General features: G+C 42.9%; 1 protein-coding gene and 1 long non-coding RNA gene across 3 annotated transcripts; one reads left to right on the forward strand and one right to left on the reverse strand.

The window, feature by feature from the left end:
* Positions 1–99: 99 nt before the first annotated feature.
* LOC142651354 (uncharacterized) lies at positions 100–9,009 on the forward strand. Of its 2 annotated transcripts, none has more exons than XR_012847607.1 (3): positions 100–251; positions 1,431–1,545; positions 8,765–9,009. It is a non-coding gene; the product is annotated as an uncharacterized LOC142651354 (long non-coding RNA). The 2 variants fall into 2 exon arrangements; XR_012847608.1 differs by lacking the exon at positions 100–251 and adding an exon at positions 848–923.
* Positions 9,010–13,780: 4,771 nt separating this feature from the next.
* On the reverse strand, positions 13,781–23,617 carry LOC142652406 (polyadenylate-binding protein 1-A-like). Its single transcript, XM_075828047.1, has 15 exons — positions 23,513–23,617; positions 22,803–23,018; positions 21,136–21,329; positions 20,947–21,062; positions 20,316–20,452; positions 20,114–20,208; positions 18,984–19,121; positions 18,808–18,903; positions 18,236–18,508; positions 18,085–18,154; positions 16,645–16,755; positions 14,889–15,028; positions 14,525–14,606; positions 14,311–14,441; positions 13,781–14,216 (listed from the first exon to the last, which is right to left on the reverse strand). The coding sequence occupies exons 2-15, from the start codon at positions 22,993–22,995 to the stop codon at positions 14,106–14,108; spliced, it is 1,887 nt and encodes a 628-aa protein (XP_075684162.1). The 5' UTR covers positions 22,996–23,018; positions 23,513–23,617; the 3' UTR covers positions 13,781–14,105.
* Positions 23,618–24,345: the final 728 nt, after the last annotated feature.

The following is a 24,345-nucleotide window of genomic DNA, read 5'->3' on the forward strand; positions in this document are numbered from 1 at the left end:
GTGTTTTTTTCTGCCGTCCGTAGCTTCCGGCAGATAAAAGCACCGTCCGGGATGTGGAACCTGAAAATATGCAGACCGGCCGCTGCCAAGTGAGGTCGTTGCTGGGAGTGGACCAATCCAGTCACCTGACATGAGGTCAGGTGACTTGGGTCAGGTGACTGGTCTGGTCCAGTCCTGTGCTGTCGCTGACCCCATTCAAAGTGATCCTCCGCCGCTTTGCTTCGCTGCATAACCACCTCCTCCTCCTGACGGTGAGTGGTGTCAGGCAGAGCGGAGAGCGGTATATACAGTGGGAGCAGTGTGGCTATCTACAAGGGGGTTGCTGTGTGTGGCTACAAGGGGGGCACTGTGTGGCTATCTACAAGGGGGAGCTGTGTGGCACTATATACAAGGGGGCTGTGTGTGGCACTATATACAGGGGGGCTGTGTGTGGCGTTATATACAGGGGGGCTGTGTGTGGCGCTATATACAGGGGGGCTGTGTGTGGCACTATATACAGGGGGACTGTGTGGCGCTATATACAGGGGGTGCTGTGTGTGGCGTTATACACAGGAGGAACAGTGTGTGGCGCTATATACAGGGGGGCTGTGTGTGGCGTTATTTACAAGGGGGAGCTGTGTGGCTATCTACAAGAGGGACTGTGTGTGGTGTTATCTGCAGGGGGCCCGGTTACTGATGAGGCACTTTTATTGTGTCGAGCACTGAGGGATCATTATTACTATCTGGGGCGCTGTGGATTAGGAGTTTGTTTATAGGATGGGGTATAGGTAGGAGGTGCTGGAAGTGAGAAACCAACATGTCTGTGTGTCACATTCCGCGCTCACAGCGGTCTGGACCAGATGGAGAAAAAAAAGGGAAAGTGATCAATCAGAGAAAACATCACCTAAGTTAGCGTGGGAAAGTTACAAGAGGAGCTGTGATTGGTGAGTCACTCCTAGAACACTGCACACTGCACAGGCAACAATTTTGTAATGTGTCCGTAAAAATTTTGGTCTGTCCTTGAATTTTAGCTCAGTTGTCCAGAAATGTCTGAAGTGGAGGTTGGCAACCCTGCCATACAGTATAATGCCCCATAGCTGCCACCATACAGTATACTGCCCCATAGATGCCCCCATACAGTATAAAGTCAACACAGATGCCCCCATTCAGTATAATGCCCATACAGATGCCCCCATGCTGTATAATGCCCAAACAAATTCCCCCATACAGCATAATACCCCATAGCTGCGTCAAGGGCTTCCCCGAGCACAGGGCTTAAAGTCGTCGGTGAGCGGAGGAGCTCCCTCTGCTCCTCCACTATGAACTAATTATGAAGCAGGAAGCTGATGGTTACATAGTTAGTACGGTTGAAAAAAGACACATGTCCATCAAGTTCAACCAAGGGAAGGGAACCATTTCTACACATAGGATCTAATATTTTTTTGTTCTAGGAATTTCCCTGCTTTAGAATTAGTTTGACAGCGGGACATACCCCACGGCCGGCCAGGACAGCGGGATACCGCCCGGAACCCGGCACTGTCAAGTTGAATCCGGGACGGTTGGGAGGTATGCTTATACTGATCCTGATTTACTGCCCGTGTTATAGTCCAGAGCTGCACTCACAGTTCTCCAAACTTCAGACCTGAAATCTCCCAAGAATCTTTTGGACCCCCCAGGACGTCCGATCGTGTCAGGTATGGGTGGTCTCTGTGACCCAGTTTGCAAATTCGTTTATTATTATCTCAAACCTTTGGTCACCGAGCTACCTTCATACATTAAAGGGAATGTGTTGCCAGAAAAACATGTTTTGTTTTTTTTAATTAAACATTTAGTGTGTGGGTGATTAAACATTGTTTAAATTTTATTTATTTTTTTCACGAGTCAGGAAATATTATAAATTAATTCTAATTTATAATATTTCCCATTGCTGGTCACTAGATGGAGCTATTCCCAAAATTGCAGCATTGCAAAATTGGGTAAAAAGCCCTCGCTCTAGTGAGCTCTCAGCATCCCCCCCTCCTTTATCCTGGCTAGTGCCGGGATAAACGAGGGGTTTGAATGGTCTAACCTCCTACACTGTGTGTCGCCATTTTTTGAGCTAACACACAGTGTAGTAGGTTTACATACAGTAGTAAACGTACACAAACACGAACATACATAGAAATCTCTTACCTGCTCCTGCCGCCGCGGCTCCCTCCGGCCCATCCGCTCTGTCTGCTGCCGCTGGTCCAAGTGCACAACTCCGGAAGCCGCGACCGGAAGTAGTAATCTTACTGTCCGGCCGCGACTTCCGGTCCACAGGAAAATGGCGCCGGACGGCGCGCATTTCAAATTGGACTGTGTGGGAGCGGCGCATGCGCAGTTCCCACACAGACGGCGTACATGTTAGTGGATGGAACGGGCCCCGTTCGCAGTCCCTATGGGACTGTGGCTGCCGTATTCCATGTCTGTATGTGTCGTTAATCGACACATACAGAAATGGGAAAAAAAATGGCAGCCCCCATAGGGAAGAAAAAGTGTAAAAATAAGAAAAAGTAAAACACAAACACACAAATAAATATAAACGTTTTTAATAAAGCACTAACATCTTTAACATATTTTAAAAAAAATTGTGATGACACTGTTCCTTTAAGGACACAGCGGAGGTCCTGGGTAGGTTAGATGGAATTCAAATAGAGTCAGATATGCTGTTGGTTACGGCTGACGTAGAGTCTCTGTACACATGCATACGGCATTGTGATGGTTTGGAGGCGGTTCGCTTCTTCCTGGGGATGAGCAACCGGGATGGCGATATGTCTAATTTCATCCTGGAACTTCTCCAGTACATTCTGACCCATAATTTCTTTGTATTTAAGGATCATTACTATCTACAGACCAGAGGCACTGCGATGGGGGCGGCCTGTGCGCCATCCTATGCGAACCTGTTTCGTGGCTTTTGGGAGAGGCAAGTTTTCCATGGGGATGGCGCTCGGGCCGCCGAATATGTACAGTGCTGGTTTCCATACATTGATGATATTCTTTTCATCTGGCAGGGGTCAGAGTGTAGTCTGGCGGAATTCATGCAGCAGTTGAATTTAAACCCTTACAACATCAAATTAACCTATAAGTCTCATAAACAACAGATACATTTTTTGTATATAGGGATTTTCGCTGATTGTGATGGTTTCCTCCAGACTGATGTCTTTCGGAAATCCACATCAGTAAATTCGCTGCTGCATGCTACGTCTTTCCACACACGGTCAACTGTAAAAGCCATTCCGGTTGGGCAGTTCATCAGGATGAGGCGGATCTGCTCTACCAACAAACTTTTTGAACAGCAGTCAGACGATCTCAGAGCCAGATTTGAGGATAGAGGGTATAGCACACGCAATATAAAATCAGGGTATAATCGGGCTAGAAAAACACCACAAAGTGATCTACTGCGAATGAAAACATCTTCAATTGCAGATAACAATGTTCGTTTTATCACCACCTATAACAGCCAATGGGACAAAATGAGGTCGATTCTTGGGCAACATTGGCCCATTTTGAGATCGGAACCCACCCTAGCCAAATGCTTACCCTCGAAACCGATGATGACAGCTAAGAGGAGTAAAAACCTCAAGGATCTTCTTACCAAAAGCCACTACGTGCCGAAACACGTTAATCCTTTCAGTTCTCGCGAACCTAAAATTGGATGTTATCCATGTGGTGACTGTAGTGCATGCCCCAATATTGGCAGAGCCCTAGATTTTGCGACCGCAGACGGAATGAGAACATTCAAAATCAGGGATTACATCTCCTGTAGTACTACACATGTAGTCTACTACGCACTCTGTGGGTGTCCTAAAATCTATATAGGTCTAACGTCCAGATAGTTACGGATACGTACCAGAGAACATGTACGTGATATCATTGGAGCTAAGTGACTATAGACAATTTAAAACACTGCCGAGACATTTTAAACAACACCATGGCTGTAATCCTAAATCCCTCATGATTCGCAGAATTGACCGCATACACTGTGGCATCAGAGGGGGTGATTTGAGGAAGGTTTTGGCTCAAAAAGAGTGTATGTGGATCGTCAAACTGGGAACCATGATCCCTGGTGGGCTTAACGAACAACTCAATTTTGCCCCTTTTCTATAAATCTCCCTACCACCTTTTGTTTTTAACAGGTTCCCGACCGCTGGCCGTAAATATACGGCCAGCGGTCAGGGTCTCTAAAGTCCGGCGTATAGTATATATACGACCGCACTTCAGAGACTGTGCACACGCGATCGCGTGCACACAGCTCTATGCCCTGGCTGTTGCTAACAGCCATGGGCACTGGGCAGAATGTCAGGGGTCAATCTTTTGGCCCCTGAACATGTGATCGCTGTGACAACCAATCACAGCGATCACATGCATTTCTGCATAGAAAACAGTGTGCACGCGATCGCGTGCACACAGCCCTGTGCCCTCGCTGTTACCAACAGCTCTGGGCACTGGGCAGAGTATCAGGGACCAATCTGATGGTCCCTGAACATGTGGTCGCTGTGACAACCAATCACAGCGATCACATGCATTCCTGCTTATAAAACAGTGTGCACGCGATCGCGTGCACACAGCCCTGTGCCCACGCTGTTACCAACAGCTCTGGGCACTGGGCAGAGTATCAGGGACCAATCTGATGGTCCCTGATCATGTGGTCGCTGTGAAAACCTATCACAGCGACCACATTTGTTTTATTTTGACTTTTCTGGCAGTAAATCTCCTGCCTCTTTTCTTCTCCTCAAACATTGTTTCAGTTTGAGGAGAAGAAGAGACTCGGGAGAATTGCTGCCAGAAGATTACAGTTACAGTTACAAAAAAAATACAGTTACACTCTAAAACATTCTCTGTATAGATAGATTTCTATCTATCTATACAATCTATCTATCCATCTATCTTTTTTTCTATCTATCTACCTTTCTTTCTTTTATTCTATTAGAATAGGCAGGTAGGGAGTATATAATTATATATATATCCACATATATATAATATATATAGCAATAGCGGTTTATTTTTTTGTTAGCGGTAGTGTAGATATATATAGCAGTTAGTTTGTGTGTTTTATAAAAAAAAAAAAAAAATGTGTTTAGTTAGTGTTAGTTACGTTATGGCGAGGAAGTTGTTTAGCGCCGAGGAGGCATACGCCATGCTGTGGTCTGAGTCGGAGACCGCATCAGAGATGGCGTCCGAGATGGAACCTGTTTTGGGCAGTGACGATGACAGCGTCACTTCAGGTTCATCTTCAGGGGACGTTGTCCCTGATGCAGTCGAAACTGCAGAACTTGAAAGCGCAGGGCCAAGTAGCGCTGTAGCACGGGACAGCCTGGTCCCTCCAGTCCAGGCTCTTGTATGGGCACCTGCCCCATCTTTTGGGCCTAGAATCCACGGATTTACGGCCACTCCTGGCATAACCGTGGACAATACAAATTTTGTCCAAATGGATTACTTCCATTTATTTATAACGGACGACATCCTAAATCAGATTGTCCACGAAACAAATTTATATGCCACGCAATATATAAGGCAGAAACCTTCATCCACCCATGCCAGAGATTGGACGCCCACCAATTTGCAGGAATTAAAAATTTTTTTGGGGCTCACCCTAAATATGGGTATTGTCAAAAAGCCCTCCATTAGGTCTTACTGGTCAACAAGACCCGCCCAAGCCACCCCAGTATATTCTGCAGTAATGCCCAGGTCTGGTTATGAGACAATAATGAGGTTCCTCCACTTCAATGACAACGCACAGGCCCCCCCAAGTACCGATGCAAACCGGGATCGGTTGTTCAAAATAAGACCGCTAATAAATTCCCTGAATAATTTATTTCTGCAACTCTACACCCCTGAGCAGAATGTAAGTGTGGACGAATCCCTCCTCAACTTTCATGGCAGACTTAGCTTTCGCCAATATCTACCTTCCAAAAGGGCAAGATATGGCATTAAGCTACAAATTGTGTGAAAGCGGGTCAGGATATACCACCGCCTTCAGGATTTATGAAGGGCGGGACCGCACAATAAATGTTCCTGGATGCCCCCCTGATCTTTCCACCAGCAGTAAGATCGTGTGGGAGATAATGCAGCCTCTGCTTCACAAGGGGTACCACCTGTACTGTGATCATTTTTATTCTAGTGTGCCCCTGTTTAGGCATTTGCATGCTGCAAGGACTGGGGCATGTGGTACCATGCGCAAAAACCGAATTGGTTTTCCACAGCAATTAGTGGGGAAGCGCATGGTAAAGGGGGACTCCTGTGCTTATGCATCTGAAGAATTGCTGGCGGTCAAGTTCAGGGATCGCAAAGACGTGTATGTGCTAAGCACGATTCATACCGCAGGAACAGTGGCAGTGAGGGAAAGAGGGGCAACATCGGACAAGCACAAACCAGTGAGCGTGTCCGAATATAACAAGTACATGGGGGGGGGGTGGATTTAAGCGACCAGGTTTTACAGCCCTATTTAGTAAAACGCAAAACTAAAACCTGGTACAAAAAGGTGGCCATTTATTTGTTACAGGTGGCCATCCACAACTCATTTGTGCTCTATAAAAAAAACAGAGGCAGAGACACATACCTGGATTCCCAGGAAAAAATTATTGAAGGCCTCATTTTTGATGTTCAGGACACCCGAGAATGCCCCCAGTCTGAGGATGTCACGCGACTGACTGAAAGACACTTCATCAGTCGGATTCCCCCAACACCAACCAGAAGCAACCCCCAGAAAAAGTGCCGCGTCTGCAGAAAAGACGGGCACCGCAAAGATTCCCGATATTTCTGTCCCTCATGTCCCTCACAACCAGGCCTGTGCATTGAGCCATGTTTTAAAAAATACCACACTGTTCTGAATTATTAGATTTTAGTTAATTCGTTGAAAATATATTTGCCCTACATTACATTATTATTTTTCCCCTGATTTTACTCCAAGGGTGAGGGAGGGAATGGGTGGGGGGTGGATGTCATGTTTGATGTTTTCTAAAGTTCATCTGCTGGAGAGTCCATTTGCATTAACCTGCAATTTCTTATTTTAGAAAACCCCAAAAAATAAATTCCCATTATACCCCTAGATGAATATTTTGGGATTTCTGCTTCAAGAGCAGATATTTTGGAAGTGTTATAGAAACTCTGTTGAGTTTTGTAAAACTAGCTTTGAAAAAAAGCGATTTGTGAAATAATCTTCTTCTATCCTCCGCCCTCCTACATCTCTATGTGATAAATAAGGCCCACATATTTGGTATCCCCGTGCACGGGAGAAGTGGCAGAATGTGAACGGAGATTAATTTTGTCCGTGGTCTATACCGTGTGTGAAAAATTCTGGTATAAACTGACGCATTTGCTAAAAAATTGCTAATTTTATTTTGATCCATCTTATTCAAGAAACTTTCAGAAGAAAACTGGACTGTCTAAAAATATGATAAACCCCTTGAAGGAAACCTTGTGGGGTCTACTTGTGTGAATGAAGTCATTTATGGGGTGTTTCTAATGTTTCAGCAGCATTAGGCCCCCCCAGAAAACAGTATGCTGCTATAAAATCAAATGCAAAATTCCTGGACCAAAAAGACTCCTTTTATGCCAAGCCCTGGCACATGCCCGCACAGTGAATAAGGCACACATATTTGGTATCCCCATGCACGGGAGAAGTGGAAGAACGTGAAAGGAGATGAATTTTGTCCGTGGTCCATACCGTGTGTGAAAAATACTAGCCTAAACTGACACATTTGCTAAAAAAGTGCTGATTTTATTTTGTTCCATCTTATTCAAGAAACTTTCAGAAGAAAACTGGACTTGCTAAAAATATGATAAACCCCTTGAAGGAAACCTTGTGGGGTCTACTTGTGTGAATGAAGTCATTTATGGGGTGATTCTAATGTTTCAGCAGCATTACGTCCCCCAGAAAACAGTATGCTGCTATAAAATCAAATGCAAAATTCCTGGACCGAAAAGGCCAAAAAGCCTCCTTTTATGCCAAGCCCTGGCATATGCCCGCACAGTGAATAAGGCACACATATTTGGTATCCCCATGCACGGGAGAAGTGGAAGAACGTGAAAGGAGATGAATTTTGTCCGTGGTCTATACCGTGTGTGAAAAATACTAGCCTAAACTGACGCATTTGCTAAAAAAGTGCTGATTTTATTTTGTTCCATCTTATTCAAGAAACTTTCAGAAGAAAACTGGACTTGCTAAAAATATGATAAACCCCTTGAAGGAAACCTTGTGGGGTCTACTTGTGTGAATGAAGTCATTTATGGGGTGTTTCCAATGTTTCAGCAGCATTACACCCCCCAGAAAACAGTATATGGCTCTAAAATCAAATGCAAAATTCCTGGACCGAAAAGGCCAAAAAGCCTCCTTTTATGCCAAGCCCTGGCACATGCCCGCACAGTGAATAAGGCTCACATATTTGGTATCCCCATGCACGGGAGAAGTGGAAGAATGTGAAAGGAGATTAATTTTGGCCGTGGTTCATACCGTGTGTGAAAAATACTAGCCTAAACTGACACAATTGTTAAATTCTTGCATTTTTTTCCAATTTTGCCCACTTTAGAGAAAAAAAAAAAATGATATATACTGACAAATGCCACTAAAACAAAGCCCTATCTGTCCTTTAAAAAGAGTGTAAAATTCAAAGATGAACTTTATTCACCTGCTGAGTTATAGTCATCTAAAGAAGCGCATAGCAAAATTGTGAAATTTGCTCTGGTCATTTAGCTGTAAAACAGCCTAGTCCTTAACCGGTTAATGTTACTTTTTTAACATTTGTGTCTTATTTTTGCTACATAGGCATTTGACGTATTAACTCTGTGACAGCCCTTTTTTTCTGACAAGAACTTGAAACTCATCATTGGACTCTACTATCAAGATTAAGGAGGAGGACACTATACAATATATGATATAAAAACATGTATATATATATATTTTTCTGTGTATCTTCTATCTATGTATTGACCACAATATATGTGTATAAGGGAATAACAGTCTTTTCCGTGCTGTTTTTCCGTATTTTTAGCTTCAATTTTTAACGATTAATGCCATTGTGTTCACTGTTATATTTGACTAATAATTTATTTTATGTCACTTTGAGAATTAATGTCGTATATATATATGCTCTGATTACAATACCATATTTTTTTTGTACTATATATATAGTATCAGCGTATGTGATTTTATCAATGCACCCTTTTTATTCATGTCATTTTCATCACTTACGTTTATGGGAGTTTTTCTTGCTTCCTCGTATCTAAGGACTCGGATTTAATTTCTATGCCCTTAGTCCTAATTTAGTTTCATCAGTACCGTTGGTTTTCACATCAATAACCTTCACGACACTTACACGCAGTGCCAATAGTCAGGGCATTATATACGTTTTATATATTATCTATTTTGCTTTCTTCGATCACACATTTCCATTCCTTTGTTATTTATTTTTTACACTTAGGATTGTTTTCTACACATATCACTCACTTTTCTTTTCTTCCTCCCGGCAGTACATCTCTTCTTTTTCTTTGTCCAATGAGGTGCGCGCCTTCCCTGTACGTCTCCGATGTGTGGCTTGGCCTCATTCCTGCCCCCTTTGGCGCACTGCGCATGCTCGGGATCCCTGTACGCGTCGGGGATTCCGGATGTGCGCTACGGCGCCAGGGGCTGGAAGTGGGGCATGCCTCACTTCCGGTTTTCGGCAGGGAACGCGCGCCGTTGTGTCTTGGAATGGGAAAAAAACGAGTGAGTACACCTGTGGCTCACCACATATAAGGCTGTCTCTTTTTTAGACACGATAACACCCCTTGAGGAAGCATACCGCAAAACGCACGTCAGGGTTCAACAGCACGCTTGATTGATTCTCCCGGTCCTTGTACCATGGGTAAGATGATCTTTGTATAGAGGGGTGGGGGCTGACTGTTCTGCTTGTGGACCTGGTGGTACCGGTGACTTACCCTTATTTCTTTACCTGTTTACTATATACAAAGGTTGTATCGCATTAGGGTATTACTATTCACCCATATTACCTGGTATCGTGCCCCAATTTTGTACTCTATACTTTGAGTGTTGGTAACTTTGCCCTGGATTATCTGTTGGGAGTCTCTCCTGTTGTGCTGTATTGGAACTACAGAGTCTCTTTGTCCTTTTGTAACTTTTAATATTTTATGTGTATTTATGTGTCAATAAAGGTATTTAATTTTACGATATTTGGCTATCTAGCTCCTTGTTCTCATTCTGTTTATAAATCTCCCAGTAATGGTTGCTAGTTCAGAGCTTGCTGTAGTGGTTTGCATTCTGGGAAGTGATTTAACGACTAGCATTAAAACGCTCATTGATCGTACAAATAATGATTTATACTCAACCAATTATTAAATAATGATTTATGCAAACATCAAAAAAAATCGTTACTCGTTGTGACATTGTGGTATGTAAACATGCATCGTTTTATTGATAGCAGATATGTGACATTGTTCAATAGGCAACCAAACAATAATTTTGTAATCATTCTGATGACGATAACGTTGTGTGTAAATACTTGTGCAGGATAGGTGATAAGTGTTTGACAGCTGAAACCCCCACCGATCAAGAGAACGAGTTTCTCGAGTCCTCTGAATAAACAGAGTGGGGATCGAGCATTTGCGCTGCCGCTCCATTCATTATCTATGGCAGTGATTCACAAACTTTCTGGGACAGGGAACCACTTTTGGCCGAGACATTTGTTTGGGACCCCCCACAACCGTAATTGTGCAGGCAGGGGATGGGGCGGGCTCAAGGTATCCTGCTGCAGTGTGTCGCTGAGGCCCGACTGTGGCTGGTGATGGTGGGTCATGTGACCCAACCCATCCATTAGTGGCCAACAGAGGCGTAGCTAGGGGTTTAGAACAGGGGGGGTGAAACACATCTGAGTGGGTCTCCCACACACTATAATGACCCTTAGTGGGCCCCCACACAGTATAATGCCCCTATAGCTGCTCCCACACCATATAATGCCCCTATAGTGCCTCCCCACACAATATAATGCCGCTATAGTGCCTCCCCACACAGTATAATGCCCCGATAACTGCCCCCACACAGTATAATGCCCTTATCGCTGCCCCCACACAGTATAATGCCCTTATATAAAGCCCCCAAAGTGCTTCCCTACACAGTATAATGCCCCCATAGCTGCCTCCACACAGTATAATAACCCCTTAATGCCCCTCACACATTATAATGTCCCCATAGCTGCCCGCACAGGATAATACCCCTATAGCTGCCCCACACACATTTGAATGCCCAATATCTGCCCCCATAGGATAATGCCCCTTTAGCTGCCCTCAAACCGTGTAATGCCCCTATAGCTGTCCCCAAACAGTATAATGACCCCTTAGTGGCCCCCACACAGTATAATGGCCTATAGCTGCCCCCACGCAGTATAATGCCCCCATAGTTGCCACCTCACAGTATAATGCCCCACAGCTGCCCCCACACAGTATAATGCCCCCTTAGCTGCCACCTCACAATATAATGCCCCACAGATGCCCCACGCAGTATAATGCCCCCATAGCTGCCTCCACACAGCCACAATAGTGGCAAATAAAAACAATTAAATACATACTCACCTATGCCCGTTCCCACGATGGGTGGAGGAGATCCTGCTGCTCCTCCAGTCTGTGCAGTGTGTGGCTCAGCACAGACAGGCGCGATGACGTCACTACATCTCGTCTGTCTGCTCCGAGCTGCTCACGGCTTAGCGCTCACGGCAAAGTGAATGCTGGAGCAAGGAGCCGTCAACTCCCTGCTCGAGCATTGATTTCAACTGTATCTGCGTCCCGAAGATGCAGATACAGTTGAAACCGGGACATCAATCAGTGGCTCGCGACCCCCCAGAGGACTTCACAAGACCTCCCAGGTGGTCGCGACCCATAGTTTGGGAAACCATGATCTTTGGGAATGCTGGAGAAAGCCAGCATTTTTCCCCCCGCCCCATTCTGCTCCTTAACGTGTTAGAAACGGCTACTTTCTTCCAAGTTTGAATAAACTTCTCTTTGTGGATCACAGGGAAAGAACAAAGATTGAACTCTGCCAACCACGTGATCTCCCTGCATTGTAGGATTAGATGTAGTAAGCTAGAATCAAGATGTACCCTGGTTCCTCCATGTATTTTATATGGAAGATGTCTGTGTGACAGGATGTCAAATCTACGGCAACTATGTGCTAGCGTAGATTTGCGCCATAATTTATGCCAGTTTCTTGTGTAAATTATAGTAAATTTGTTAGGCCAGTGTTAATAGGGTTATCCGGGTTATAAAAATTAGCGGCCTATCCTCAAGATAGGCCATCAATATCAAATCGGTGGGGGTCCGACAGACGCCACCTCTGCCGATCAGCTGTCTGAATTGGCCGCGATGCTCGTACGAGCTCCGCAGCCTCTTCATTGTTTACATGGTTCTTTTTACTGTTATTATTTGCAAGCGCCGTTGTTTGCAGCGGTTGTACATGGTATTGCACCACTGTCCCATTCTCTTGACGGACCACCACCGATCTAATATTGATGGCCTATCCCGAGGATAGGCCCTCAATTTTCTAACCCATATAACCCCATTAACCAAGCCGACTTTTTGCTAAACCACTCCGTTTTTTAAAGTGAAAAACAAAGTGGCAAATTTTTGCACAAAAGAAGCATGCGCCAACATTTGCAACTTTTTTTTATAGCTCTAAAGTGGCTTAAACTTCATAATTCCCCCCGTTCTCTTTGTCCCAGGATCTCAGCATATTCTCCTGAAGATCCTCTCTGAGCTTTAGTCCCAAGGTTCAGCGTCTATTGAAGCTGTGAGAAGTCTCAGAATTCTCACCACGGCTAGAATAAAAGGAAGATGAGCGTGTCAGCAGATGATGAAGGTCGAAGAACTGATACTGAGGCCTAAAAATCTTCCAGGACAGGTTCCAGCTTTTCCTTGTTTATCTTAAAGTTTTCACTTTAACGGAAACTTCAGGAGTCAGTCATTCTGATATACGAAATATCTACAAGAAAGGGATCCAGACCCCTTTTAAAATCATCAAACTAATGGACCATAAACACATCCTGCGTCAGAGAGTTCCATAGTCTGGCAGTAGAATGGCATGGCCTGAATATGTTCAGCTTATTGCTTAGCAACAGGAGCTGCTATACATTGGTGACTCCGCAATCTCTCCACATCCCTGTAGGACCGATTGTGTGACCTTTTTTTAGATTGGTAGTTTGCCTTGTTGCACTTCTGAAGTCTGTAAACAGAGAAAAGTAATATATCTGCCAATCAAGATTCACGATTTTAGGTATTGCTTTATTTTTTCTAATAATTTTTTATAATTTTTATTTCTTATTTTATTCTGAACCAAACTAAGTACCACTATAGTTCAAAATGCCAACAGAGACTTCCTTGTACCATCCATTGATAATAATCCCGCAAATATTAAATATATTTATTTTCATGGAAGCAAGAATATTATACAATTTATTTTTCTGTATATAACTCAAAAGTTCTCTGATGGGCGCAGATGCCTTGCAGGGAAAATTGACACAGAAAAATTGTATTAATGTGTGACATTAATTTAAAGGGGTTTTGCCACAATTGACATTTATCACCTATCTACAAGATAGGTGATAAATGTATGAATGCTAGGGGCCCCACCACTGAAACCCCATTGATAACTAGAACAAGGGTCCTGAGCCCCCTGTTCCTCCTCACTGTACCCCCCGCAGTGTGGAGGAGTCTAAAAGGAGCAGCGGGCGACCATGTGTGCTGCCACATTATTCAATGTCTATGGGGCTGATGGAAACAGTTGAGCACTGTACTCTGCTGCCTCCGTCAGTCCCATAGATCGGCACCGCACATGCTCGACCGCTGCTCCATTTAAACAACTCACTGCAATCATGCAGTGAGGAGGAACAGGGGGCTTGGTGGGGCTCCCAGCAATCAGACATTTATCACCTATCCTGTGGATAGGTGATAAATGTTGATTCTAGGAATACCCTTTTAATGCCAATTCAGGCATTCCAATTTAACACTGAGACATGGAAATGGTCCTCAACATATTAAAAAGTCTTCAACCTACAAATCTAGATTTGCAATTTTAGCTACAAAAACTATGAATAGCAAAGTTCACTGAGCCAGGATCAAACATGCTACAACTTAGATGCATGCTTGACGACCGCCAGTACAGCAGCATTGGTAACGACTTGGTGCACCACTTCCTTGGCCTGATGGACTTGCAGCACAGCAACTGCTTCATCAACCTGAAATAAGAAGCCACATGTATAACGCCAGGCCCGGGTTATGAAGAAAGAAGGTAAACATTACTCTGCACATAAGATAAGAATACGGTCATACCTTGGAGCGGAGATATTCTGGTGACTGAAGCATCTGCAGAACTTCCGAATCGTCAAGTTCCAGCAGCATTCCTGTGATTTTCGCAGCAAGTGTAGGGATCATGGCTTGAATTAGAGAGAACAGGCGCTCACCTAGAACCAAAGGAATTCTTATATCATGTCTTATGTTCCTTCACAATGTACATGATGTGGCAGCGCTGTATGGCTTTACCTACCCAGCATTTGCTTCTGGTCACCTGGAGAAACAGGAGGGGCCAGTATAGAGGGAGCCGATGGTTGATCCAGAAAGACCGTGGGCTGCAGGCGGAAAATAAAAATACAGAACATACAAAAAAGCAATAGTCTTTACTGGCAAACAGTTTTCTGGAAGTTACTTTATTTAACTTCCCAATGAACAACACTGGTTGTGCTGGAAAAAGTGAAATAAAAAATGTTTACTGAGCGTTTTACATTTATTTATGTGAGCAGGGAGCTCGATGTCAGTGTTGATCTTTGCAGTCAAAAATGATGAAGCCTCCTACATCTTTGGCAAGGAACCTGTACATATAATTGACATTGGGTCGTACAGACAAAGATTACCTGCTGCACTGCAACTTGTGGCTGAATAATAATCTGTTGCGGATTCAGAACTCCAGCAGGATAGTCATATTGAGGAACATTGGCGGCTGCCGCAGCAACATGGGTAGGCTGGGATTCAATTGTTAGTTGTGGAATATTTGCTGTATGAAAAAGTTACAATACCTCAATAAATGTTAGCACTGCTGTTTATAACTTACCATTATACACAGACACTTTAAACAAGAGCATCTAGAAGATCCCCATAAAGGGTTAAACTATTGGGAACTAAGAGCTGCCACTCTACAACTCCTCAAATCAGTATGGGGCTCTATTCTATGCCTGGCATCCAGCTGAAGAGGACTTTTGAAAGCGTATTTTAAGCATCATCAAGACTGTTATTAGCAATGTTAATTGGTTGAGAGCAGCAGAAAAATATATTCTCATAGTTGTCACTATCTTGGTTGAGTTAAGGCCCTTTTACACGGGCCAAAGATCGGGCAAACGAGAGTTCATATGAAAGCTTGTTCCCAATCATTTCCCTGTGTAAACAGGGCAACGATCAGCCAATGAATGAGCAAACACTCGCTCATCGGCTGTTCACATCTTTTATGCAACAAGAAATATTATCGTTGGAAATGTATGGGGATGAACGATTGTAATAACTACTGCTCATCCACATACATAAGCAATCATTGCTTCTTGTGAAGGAGCAAATGAGCGCCGATCAATGAGCTGTCTTGTTGATCGGCACTCATTTTCACGGCCCATATTGGCCATTGTAAAAGGACCTTTATTCTCCCTCTAGCACTTCTTCTCCTAGGACTATTGTGCAAGTGAAGACTTGACTAGTAAACTAGGTTAGAGAGGCAGTAAGTGCCACCATCCCTATACACTTGGGGACCCATAGTGCACCAAGATTCTAAGAAGTTGGTGCCATCACTTTTTGCAAATACACAATACTGATATAATACTACACTGTACATGGGGTTTAAATGTACACTACATCAATGTATTATGTCTGTCAGCGTTACACTTCCAGAGGCAGAGCCAAATAGGCTTATGTACATGGCAGAACTGGGGGGCCCTGGCTGCCACGGCAACCCATCGGCACCCTATGATTGCGTCACGGGGTGCCAATCGTGTGACAAAGGGAGCCCCCTCTCCCTGTTTATCCACTTAGATGCAGCGAGCAACATTGACAGTGGCATCTAAAGGGTTAAACTGCCTGTATCTGAGTTATCTTCATTCCTAGGCATTTCAGAGCGCTGTCGGCCCCCGCGGTTCCGGTCTCCGCAAGTGATGGTGCAGACACAGCTTCTATGCTATCACTGTGACGTACTATCGCAGTTAACTGTATAGTACAATGTTTATTGAACTTGCTTGTTTTAATTGTTTATTCACTTTTAAAAAAAAATTGACACGCATAAAGTGTCACAACAATAGACAACCCAAAAAAGGAAAAAAATAAAATAAAAAAATGTTTTCATCATTTATGCATTTATTACATTTAGAAGTCAATTATGTTTTCCCTGCGGGTTTAATTAAATATACTGGCACCTTCAAGTATCAGAGACACAGTAAAGTCTGCGTTATTTTTATAAATAAATATTGCACACATTAAAATCACAGGAAAAATGGTGGTGATTTTCCACTGAGGCTGAGGCACCCCCAACACTTGAGATCTACTGTAGTGCCATATATTTAAATGACACTGTATATAGAACATTGTCTAAGAGAAGTATAAAAGTGTTAGACTATGACTGGAGCAGTTACTCACCTACGTGCTGAACTGATACAACACGAGGGGCTGAAGGAGCTGGTCTCATTGTGTTGTACGTTGAAGGTGATGGAGCAGATAGTCGGATGGTTCTTGGCATATTTTGAAATGCTGCAGAAAGGCAAATGGGTAATTCAGCTTCTCAAACCGACTATAAGGTCCATCACCATTTAAAACATTAACATCCATTTCTTAATGGATCTAAGAAATGAAATGGGTTGTGAAATCTTATGTCAAGACAGTTTAATCACAAGTGAATTTCATTCACTTTGTTTCAATTCTTTACAATTTTCCAGATCTCAACATTTTAATTCACATCCAGAGGCTGAAAACCTGTTCAGATCTAATACTTCGCACAGCTGAGTGCTTGCTACAATTCTATCCAGTCTAGACTATTATCATTATAAGCACAAATCTTACTTAGGGATTGCTATACAGGGAGTCAATGGCAGACGTATGCAACTGTATCAGTATGCAGTCACATGTCTAAAATATATACGTTAAAGGGGTTTTCCAGTCCCATAAAATTGATGGCCTATCCTCCGGATAGGCCATCAATATGTGATCGGTCGGGGTCCGACTCCATTGAAATGAATGGGATAAGGCTGTAATAGTGTGAACTGCTGCTACAAGTGTGTTGACGATTCACAGTGCGAGCCGTGGAAATGAAGGGGAAGCAGCTCTCGTACTGCTGCTCCTTCAAAACAGTTGATCGGTGGGGGTGCAGGGAGTCGGACCCCAACCGATCACATATTGATGGCCTATCCTGAGGATTGTCCATCATTTTTATGGGACTGAAAAACCCCTTTAACTTTATAATTTCAGGTTCCACGAAACGTGATCTACAGATGTGGTGTGAATGTAGCCTAAGAGCTATTAGCTTGGATACATTGCAGCAAACAGGCAGCTAAGAATAATGGATCTTGAAAATGGTGAGGAATTAAGAAGTAGACCATAGAGGCTATGCCCTATGGAAATTATAATGTCTATATGTAATCTGATAGAAAACTACAGACAGTTCACTTCACCAAGTTAACATGTAATGAACGCATATTACCACATTCATTAATCAGTTTACTGAGCTAAAAAAAAAGTCAAAAAATGATTGTGTATGCCATTTTTGCGACTTTTTCCTCTCAGGAGTTCTGGGAAAATGAGTCTGGCTTAAAGGAAGTGGGCGTGGTCTTAATACTTACGTCAGTAATTGGCACAAATTTTGGCGCTAATATACACCTACTCATAGCAAGCGTAGATCTAATTTTCGGACTTTAGGACAATTTCAAATGCTCCAATTTTATTAATAGACGTCCAACTTTTAATACATTTGGCACAATTCACTCCAACAATCTTTTTTTCTGGACTCGTGTATGATCCCCGGGCTTATTAAATCTCCCCTATTGTAGTTTCAAAGAACTCTACATTCCTATGTTTTAAGCAGACCTTGTGCCGTCCAACTTGGCATAGCCTGTGGTATCTGTCCAGCTGGATAGTATGCAGAATGATTCTGGGTCTAAGGATAAAAACAAGGATTTAACCAAATAATCTTTCCATGTGTGTAAACTTCCTGTAGACTTATGATCTGGAGACATACCGGTGGAGCAGGTGGCATCAAATAGCTGGGTGGTGGTGGTGGCTGGTAAGCATTGATGACTTGGTAGGGTACTGTTCGAATATAATCCATCTTCTGCATAAATTGATCGGCCAAATTAGCTTGACGGTCCTTCTTGCGCTGTGCCAAAGCAACATACAAGGGCTTGGAGGCTAAAATCCTGCCATTCATGTCTGTGACAGCTTTGGTTGCTTCCTCGGGGGTGGAGAAGCAGACAAAACCAAACCCTTTGCTGCGTCTACCATTCATCATCACCTAAAATATTAGATCACAGTGAACATTCTGCCATCCTCCATAGGCAAATAAACAATAAAACTTTGCCTAAGGGCATTCACATTTGGTTCAATGTGATTATGAAAAGTTTAAAGAGAATCTGCCGGGTGCACTGAGCATGAAGGGGCCGCCGGCGGCATTAAATCGTACAATTTTTTGTCATGCAACCGGCACCAGCGGTATAGTTACGCTGCTCTCCCCGTTTTGTATGTAGAACTGTCAGCAATTTGAGGGCTCAAAACTGCTGACAAATTCCCCTTAAATGTAAAACCTAAGCTCACCTTAGCACTGGTGATGGTACCATAGGGGGAAAATGCTTGATGTAGTCGCCTGTCATCAATGCATTCTGCAAGATTTTTAATGTAGAGATTGATGCCCTAAAACCAAAAAATTACTTATTACTAACTCGCTCCAAACTTTTTAATTACTGACACACATCGCACACAAAGTCACTGACCTGAGATCTGGAGATTCGTTCCTGCTTTATCTGTTCAAACTTCCTCCTAAGCTCATCTTGTCTTTCTGACTTCTTCTGGGATCTTCCTACATATATGGCCTTACCATTCACGTGCTTACCGTTCATTTCATCCACAGCCTTATGGAATTGGGAAAATGGTTACTTTTACCGATCATGCACATGAGTATTATAGCTCCATGACCTGTATATTTAGTGCCAAAGACAGGACTGGATCGCGTCCTTGGAGGTCAGGACAGCATTTCCCAAAACCTCTCTTTATGTTAAGGCTTTCCTGATCTCCCAGTGATATATAGTAAAAGGTATTGAAGATTAATAGTAGTTCCAAACGTTTGGAACTACTATTGATCTTCAATGACTATGTCTTGCAAATTTTAACTACTCTGGTATATTCCTAAAAGGGACTGTTTGAACCCAAAACTTATATTTATTACAGTTTAGCTTACTTTCAATCATAATTAAATAAATAAAATAAAAAAATCTATAAATGTAGGTTTTACTTGTCCAAAAAGTTATAGAAAATAGGTTAAATATTAACATACTGGAAGCCCCAGAGGGGTTGTCTCACAGGGGTGTCTCCCACTTTGGACCTTACTATATCAGCCAGGGTGGTGATCTGTTAAGTCTCCTGCACTGGTGAACCTGACCCCCATCCTTGTGTTACATGATCTGCCATTCATTTGAAAGAACTCTCGACATGATGGAAATGTATGGGGAGGAATGATCATAGTAATGATCGTTCGTCCCCATACATTACCAATCATAACTCTGTGTGGAAGGAGCAAACGAGTGCCGATCAACGTGCTGTCTCCTCGATCGGTGATCATTTTCTTGGCCCATATCGGGCCTTGTAAAAGGACCCTTAAGTGGACACAGCCAACTACCTCAGCTTGCCGAAAAGGGGTTGTGGGCCCCTTATTCTTCAGAAGAGTGAGGGGACCTGAGGTGGCACCCCATGTGGATATGCCCTAAATTTCTGAAATGAGCAACCCCTTTAAAATCAAAACAAGGAGGAATCTCCTCAACACACTTTTTGCAACTTCCAACAACCAAGACAGCCTGCAATAGAAAAGATAACAGTTCTGATTCTAATGATTTTGTCTTCATCTCACTCTTAGTGCATCCTCATGTTTTTCATAGCTAACAAAGCCGAATCCCTTGGACGTCCCATTTTCATCAGTCATAACTTTAACACTCAGTGTCGGCCCTAAAGTGAGATTATTGTACAAATTTAGAACAAGTAGGTACAGAAAATATAAATTTGTCAGACTAACGTTGATGTGGCTACACACCGAATCTTTACCAGTCACCTACCATATTTGCTGAACAATTCCTTGAGTCGTCCATCATCCATGTCTTCCCCAAAGTTCTTGATGTAAAGATTAGTGAACAAAGCTCTGACACCAACTTGAGGTTCTCGTTCATTACGGGACTTGAAATGTCCAATGAACCTTTGTAGAGAAAACAAAAAAGTCTATCTACAGTTTTGACTTACTAAAGACAGCATGGCGAAAAACATTTAAAACCTTCGGGACCACGGGTGTTTGTAGGAACATGTGCTCTTATAGGCTGGATTAAGGATGTAAAGCTTTATTCCCACAGAGTTCGAGCTCTCTGGTAAAGGTATACGTGGATGGAAGGCAGACATACCCATGCCCATAGGGTACCATTGAAAAAAAAACATATGCTGTGTTTCTTTACTGGATGCCTCTGTGATGCCTCTTTCATATAATACAATATTAAAATCACCCGATTGCTTCTTTCCCTTCGTTTTAACGATCGGTGGGGGCCTCAGTGCTCGGACACCCACTGATCAAAACTTCTGACATGTCATTATGACACATTAAAAGTTTTTTAAAAGTTTAGTTACCCTTTAACATTTTTTATGGTAACACAAGTCATTGGGCAGATGGGAATTCTCTTTATTATATGAAATTCTACTTACACTTTCTGTTCATTTAGGAGCATACCATTCAAAGAATCAATGGCCTTCTGGGCCGATTCCTGGGTCTCAAAATGTACAAACCCATAGCCCTTAGATCCATTTTCATCACACACGATCTGTAACACATCATATAAAGTAATTACATTATTCCTATACAGCCTGCGTAGATCACTATTTAGGTTTACTTACCTTACAAGACAGGATATTGCCGAATGCAGAAAACGTATCATATAGCAATTTGCTATCAATGGATTTATCCAAGTTTTTGATAAAAACATTGCCAACCCCACTCTTTCGTAGAGATGGGTCGCGCTGACTCCACATAATGCGCATTGCATTGCCCTTCAGGTCTTCAAAGTTCATTGTAAACAGAGCACGTTCCGCTGATGAAAAAAATATGGGGGATTTTAAACAAACAGACTCCATAAGGTATAATAAAAAGGCTGACTACTTCAAGCAAGTGCTTGTCATATGCCCTGATAGGATTTGTCGAGCTTAAAGGCTATGTACAGCTTTGAAATCGTTTTTGTTTTTTTTATATATATAAAATGTCTATCAGTGTGTTTGGTGCAACTTTCTAAATACTTTTTATTAAAAATTATTTTTACTTTTTGAGATACAGCTGCTTTGTATCCTGTATACAGAGCTGTATTGTGCATTGAAACCTGTACCCGTCAGATCACCGGGACTGACGGGTTATGTGACAGTGGGTCCAGTGTGTCACTAGGGGGAGTTTAGGATCTTACTGTATATTATTTTGGTATTAAAGAGGCTCTCCAGGCATTTTATATTGATGGCCTATCCTGTGTACAATAGTTCATTGGCTGATCAGGTCTTTTATGCGGCCAGAAAAATGGTCGCTAGTCGGCAGCACATCTCCCTGTGTAAATAGGGGATGTGTTGCCGACATGAAGGAAATACATAGGGACGAACAATTGTATTAATGATCTTTCGTCCCCATACATGGACGATCGTTTCCCACCAGATTTTTCTTTCTGGGGCCTCCATCTTAATCCGGTTCTGAACAGGGGTGAACATTTTCAAATTGATAAAACTTGCACGGCCATTAAAAATAGCAATTGACAGCAAATTACATTATTTAGAATAAAACTTTTCAAAAGCAAATTGTAATTTCTATATATTTATTTCTTTATTTATTTTAAAGTCATTAGTAACTATACACAAAATCTAATTTATTAATTATTACAGATTTAGAATTTTCCTGTCATATATAATTTTGCTGAATTTACATGGCTGCCATATTTTATACATATCCTGTGGGTCAAATCAAGGTTTGTGGGGTCCACCTTCCCAGTAACGGTTATATAATGTGTGACAATCTTATATGTACAGGTGCCCCCTGACTGTCCCCTAATGTCTGCTGTTCCCCTATAGGTAACCTGAGCTGGAGGTGCCTTGTAGCTGCTTTCCCCGCTCAATCTATGGTAATAAAGACAAATTCTTAGTGCCTGAATTTCTTCTAGTTATTAGTGCAGGCCGATGCATTGAAGCTCTGAACAAAAATAAATGGAGAATTGTTTTTAGTAGGCCTAAAAATTCCCATGCCTTGATGTTGGAAATGTCTGAGGGACTTGAGATGAGGGGTATAGCTATAAGGGGTGCAGAGGTAGGAGTCGCAGCCGGGCCCTGAAGCCCGAGGGGGCCCAGAAGCCCCTCTGCCGCCAGTATTATAAATGATATATGGTATGGCGGGCCCTGATATAGATCTTGCATTAGGGCCCAGGAGCTTCAAGTTATGCCTCTGCCTGAGAGGTGGATGCCCCTGAGCTACTGCCCCGTTTTGCCCTCCCTATAATCTAGACCTGTATACGCTATATTTACGTAAGAATTCTTACCATCCGCTGGCTGCTGGAAGTTGACATAGGCATAGCCAAGAGACTGACGGGTGGTCTTGTTCCTGCATACTCTGATTGACAAAATTGGACCTGCAAGAGTGAACTTTTCAAACAGCATAGCCTCTGTGACCTCGGGGTGAAGGTCCCCAACATATAGAGATGCTGGACTGTGGCTGAGAGCACTAGCAGACATTATTTATGTTCCTGGAGAGTTCACTAGAATAAAGGAGATTGTAAGGACATTGAAGGGACAAATACACAACGTAATGTAATGTAATGTTGAAAGTTAGTGGGTGCAACAGATATGAGATTAGAAAAACATGGCTGCTTTCCTCTAGACAAAGTGTCATTTGTTCATGGGCTGTGTGTGGTAATGTAGCTCAGCCCCTATCAAGTGAATTTGGCTGAACTGCAATACCGTACATAGCCTATGGCCAAGTGTGGCGCTGTTTCATGAAAAAGAGCAGCTGGTTTTCTAACCTCATACAACCCCTGTAATATACAAATGAATGATCCCAATAATCCTTAATGAATCTATGCAGCTAGAAGGAGCAGGATCCTCTCTGGGCATCTAAGGATACGGGGGCTGTTTCACTGGGTACAGATGCGGCAATGTCTAATTGTCTATTTGTTGACTTGGTGTAACCCGTGTAAGATGCCAGTAATGATAGGGTTAAAGATCATAATTGTATGATGATGTTCATCGTTACCTTATTTCTGTCTGTAGGGGCCTCTTGACTGCTTCAAACTGTTAATTTTTGCTGTTATATCTGTCACCCGGTCAGAGCTGAGCTGCCGCATGGCCGAGTGAGCGGCCAACTGATGTCCATGTGAGGAAAGGGCAGTTACTACCAATCTGAACACAAAAATGGCTGCCACTTTTCTAAGTCACGTCACTATTACCCCATGCAATAAATATCCTAAATAAGATAAGAATACTACACCTACAATTACATCTATGCTACATTCCCAGAATGATAATGTGACCTCCATTAAAGGGAAATTCGGCCGTTTTTTTTTCCGTTGGAAAAACTCAGTGTGAACAGGGCCTAAGTTATCTCAGGCAAAAACAGAAAATGCCGCTTTAATCCACACCCATGTGCCGCAACATATCTAAAAAATGTTTTGCTTACCTAAATGACTTCCTTCTGGAGATCCTCCACTGTCTTCTACTAGATCTACTACAGAGAGCAGTGATAAAAAGAAAACGAGTACATGTAGGAATAGCTGTGTAGGAATAGTGACATATGAGGCTGATTTTGTAAACTCTAGAAAATCAGTCTGATTTCACATTGTTACATATGGACAAGTTTCCATATACACTATATGGACAAAAGTATTGGGACACCTACACATTACACCTACAGGAGCTTTGATGACATCCCATTTTAAAGGCCCTTTTACACCTGCCAATAAAGCGGCCGGTGCAACAAGCGCCGATCAACGAGACATCGTTGATTGGCGCTCGTTTGCTCCTGTCACACAGCGTTAGGGATGGGGACGAGCGGTCGTTACTCTGATCGCTCGTCCCCATCCATTATCA

This window comes from Rhinoderma darwinii, chromosome 5 (genome assembly GCF_050947455.1).
Source record: "Rhinoderma darwinii isolate aRhiDar2 chromosome 5, aRhiDar2.hap1, whole genome shotgun sequence".
NCBI classification, from domain to species: domain Eukaryota; kingdom Metazoa; phylum Chordata; class Amphibia; order Anura; family Rhinodermatidae; genus Rhinoderma; species Rhinoderma darwinii.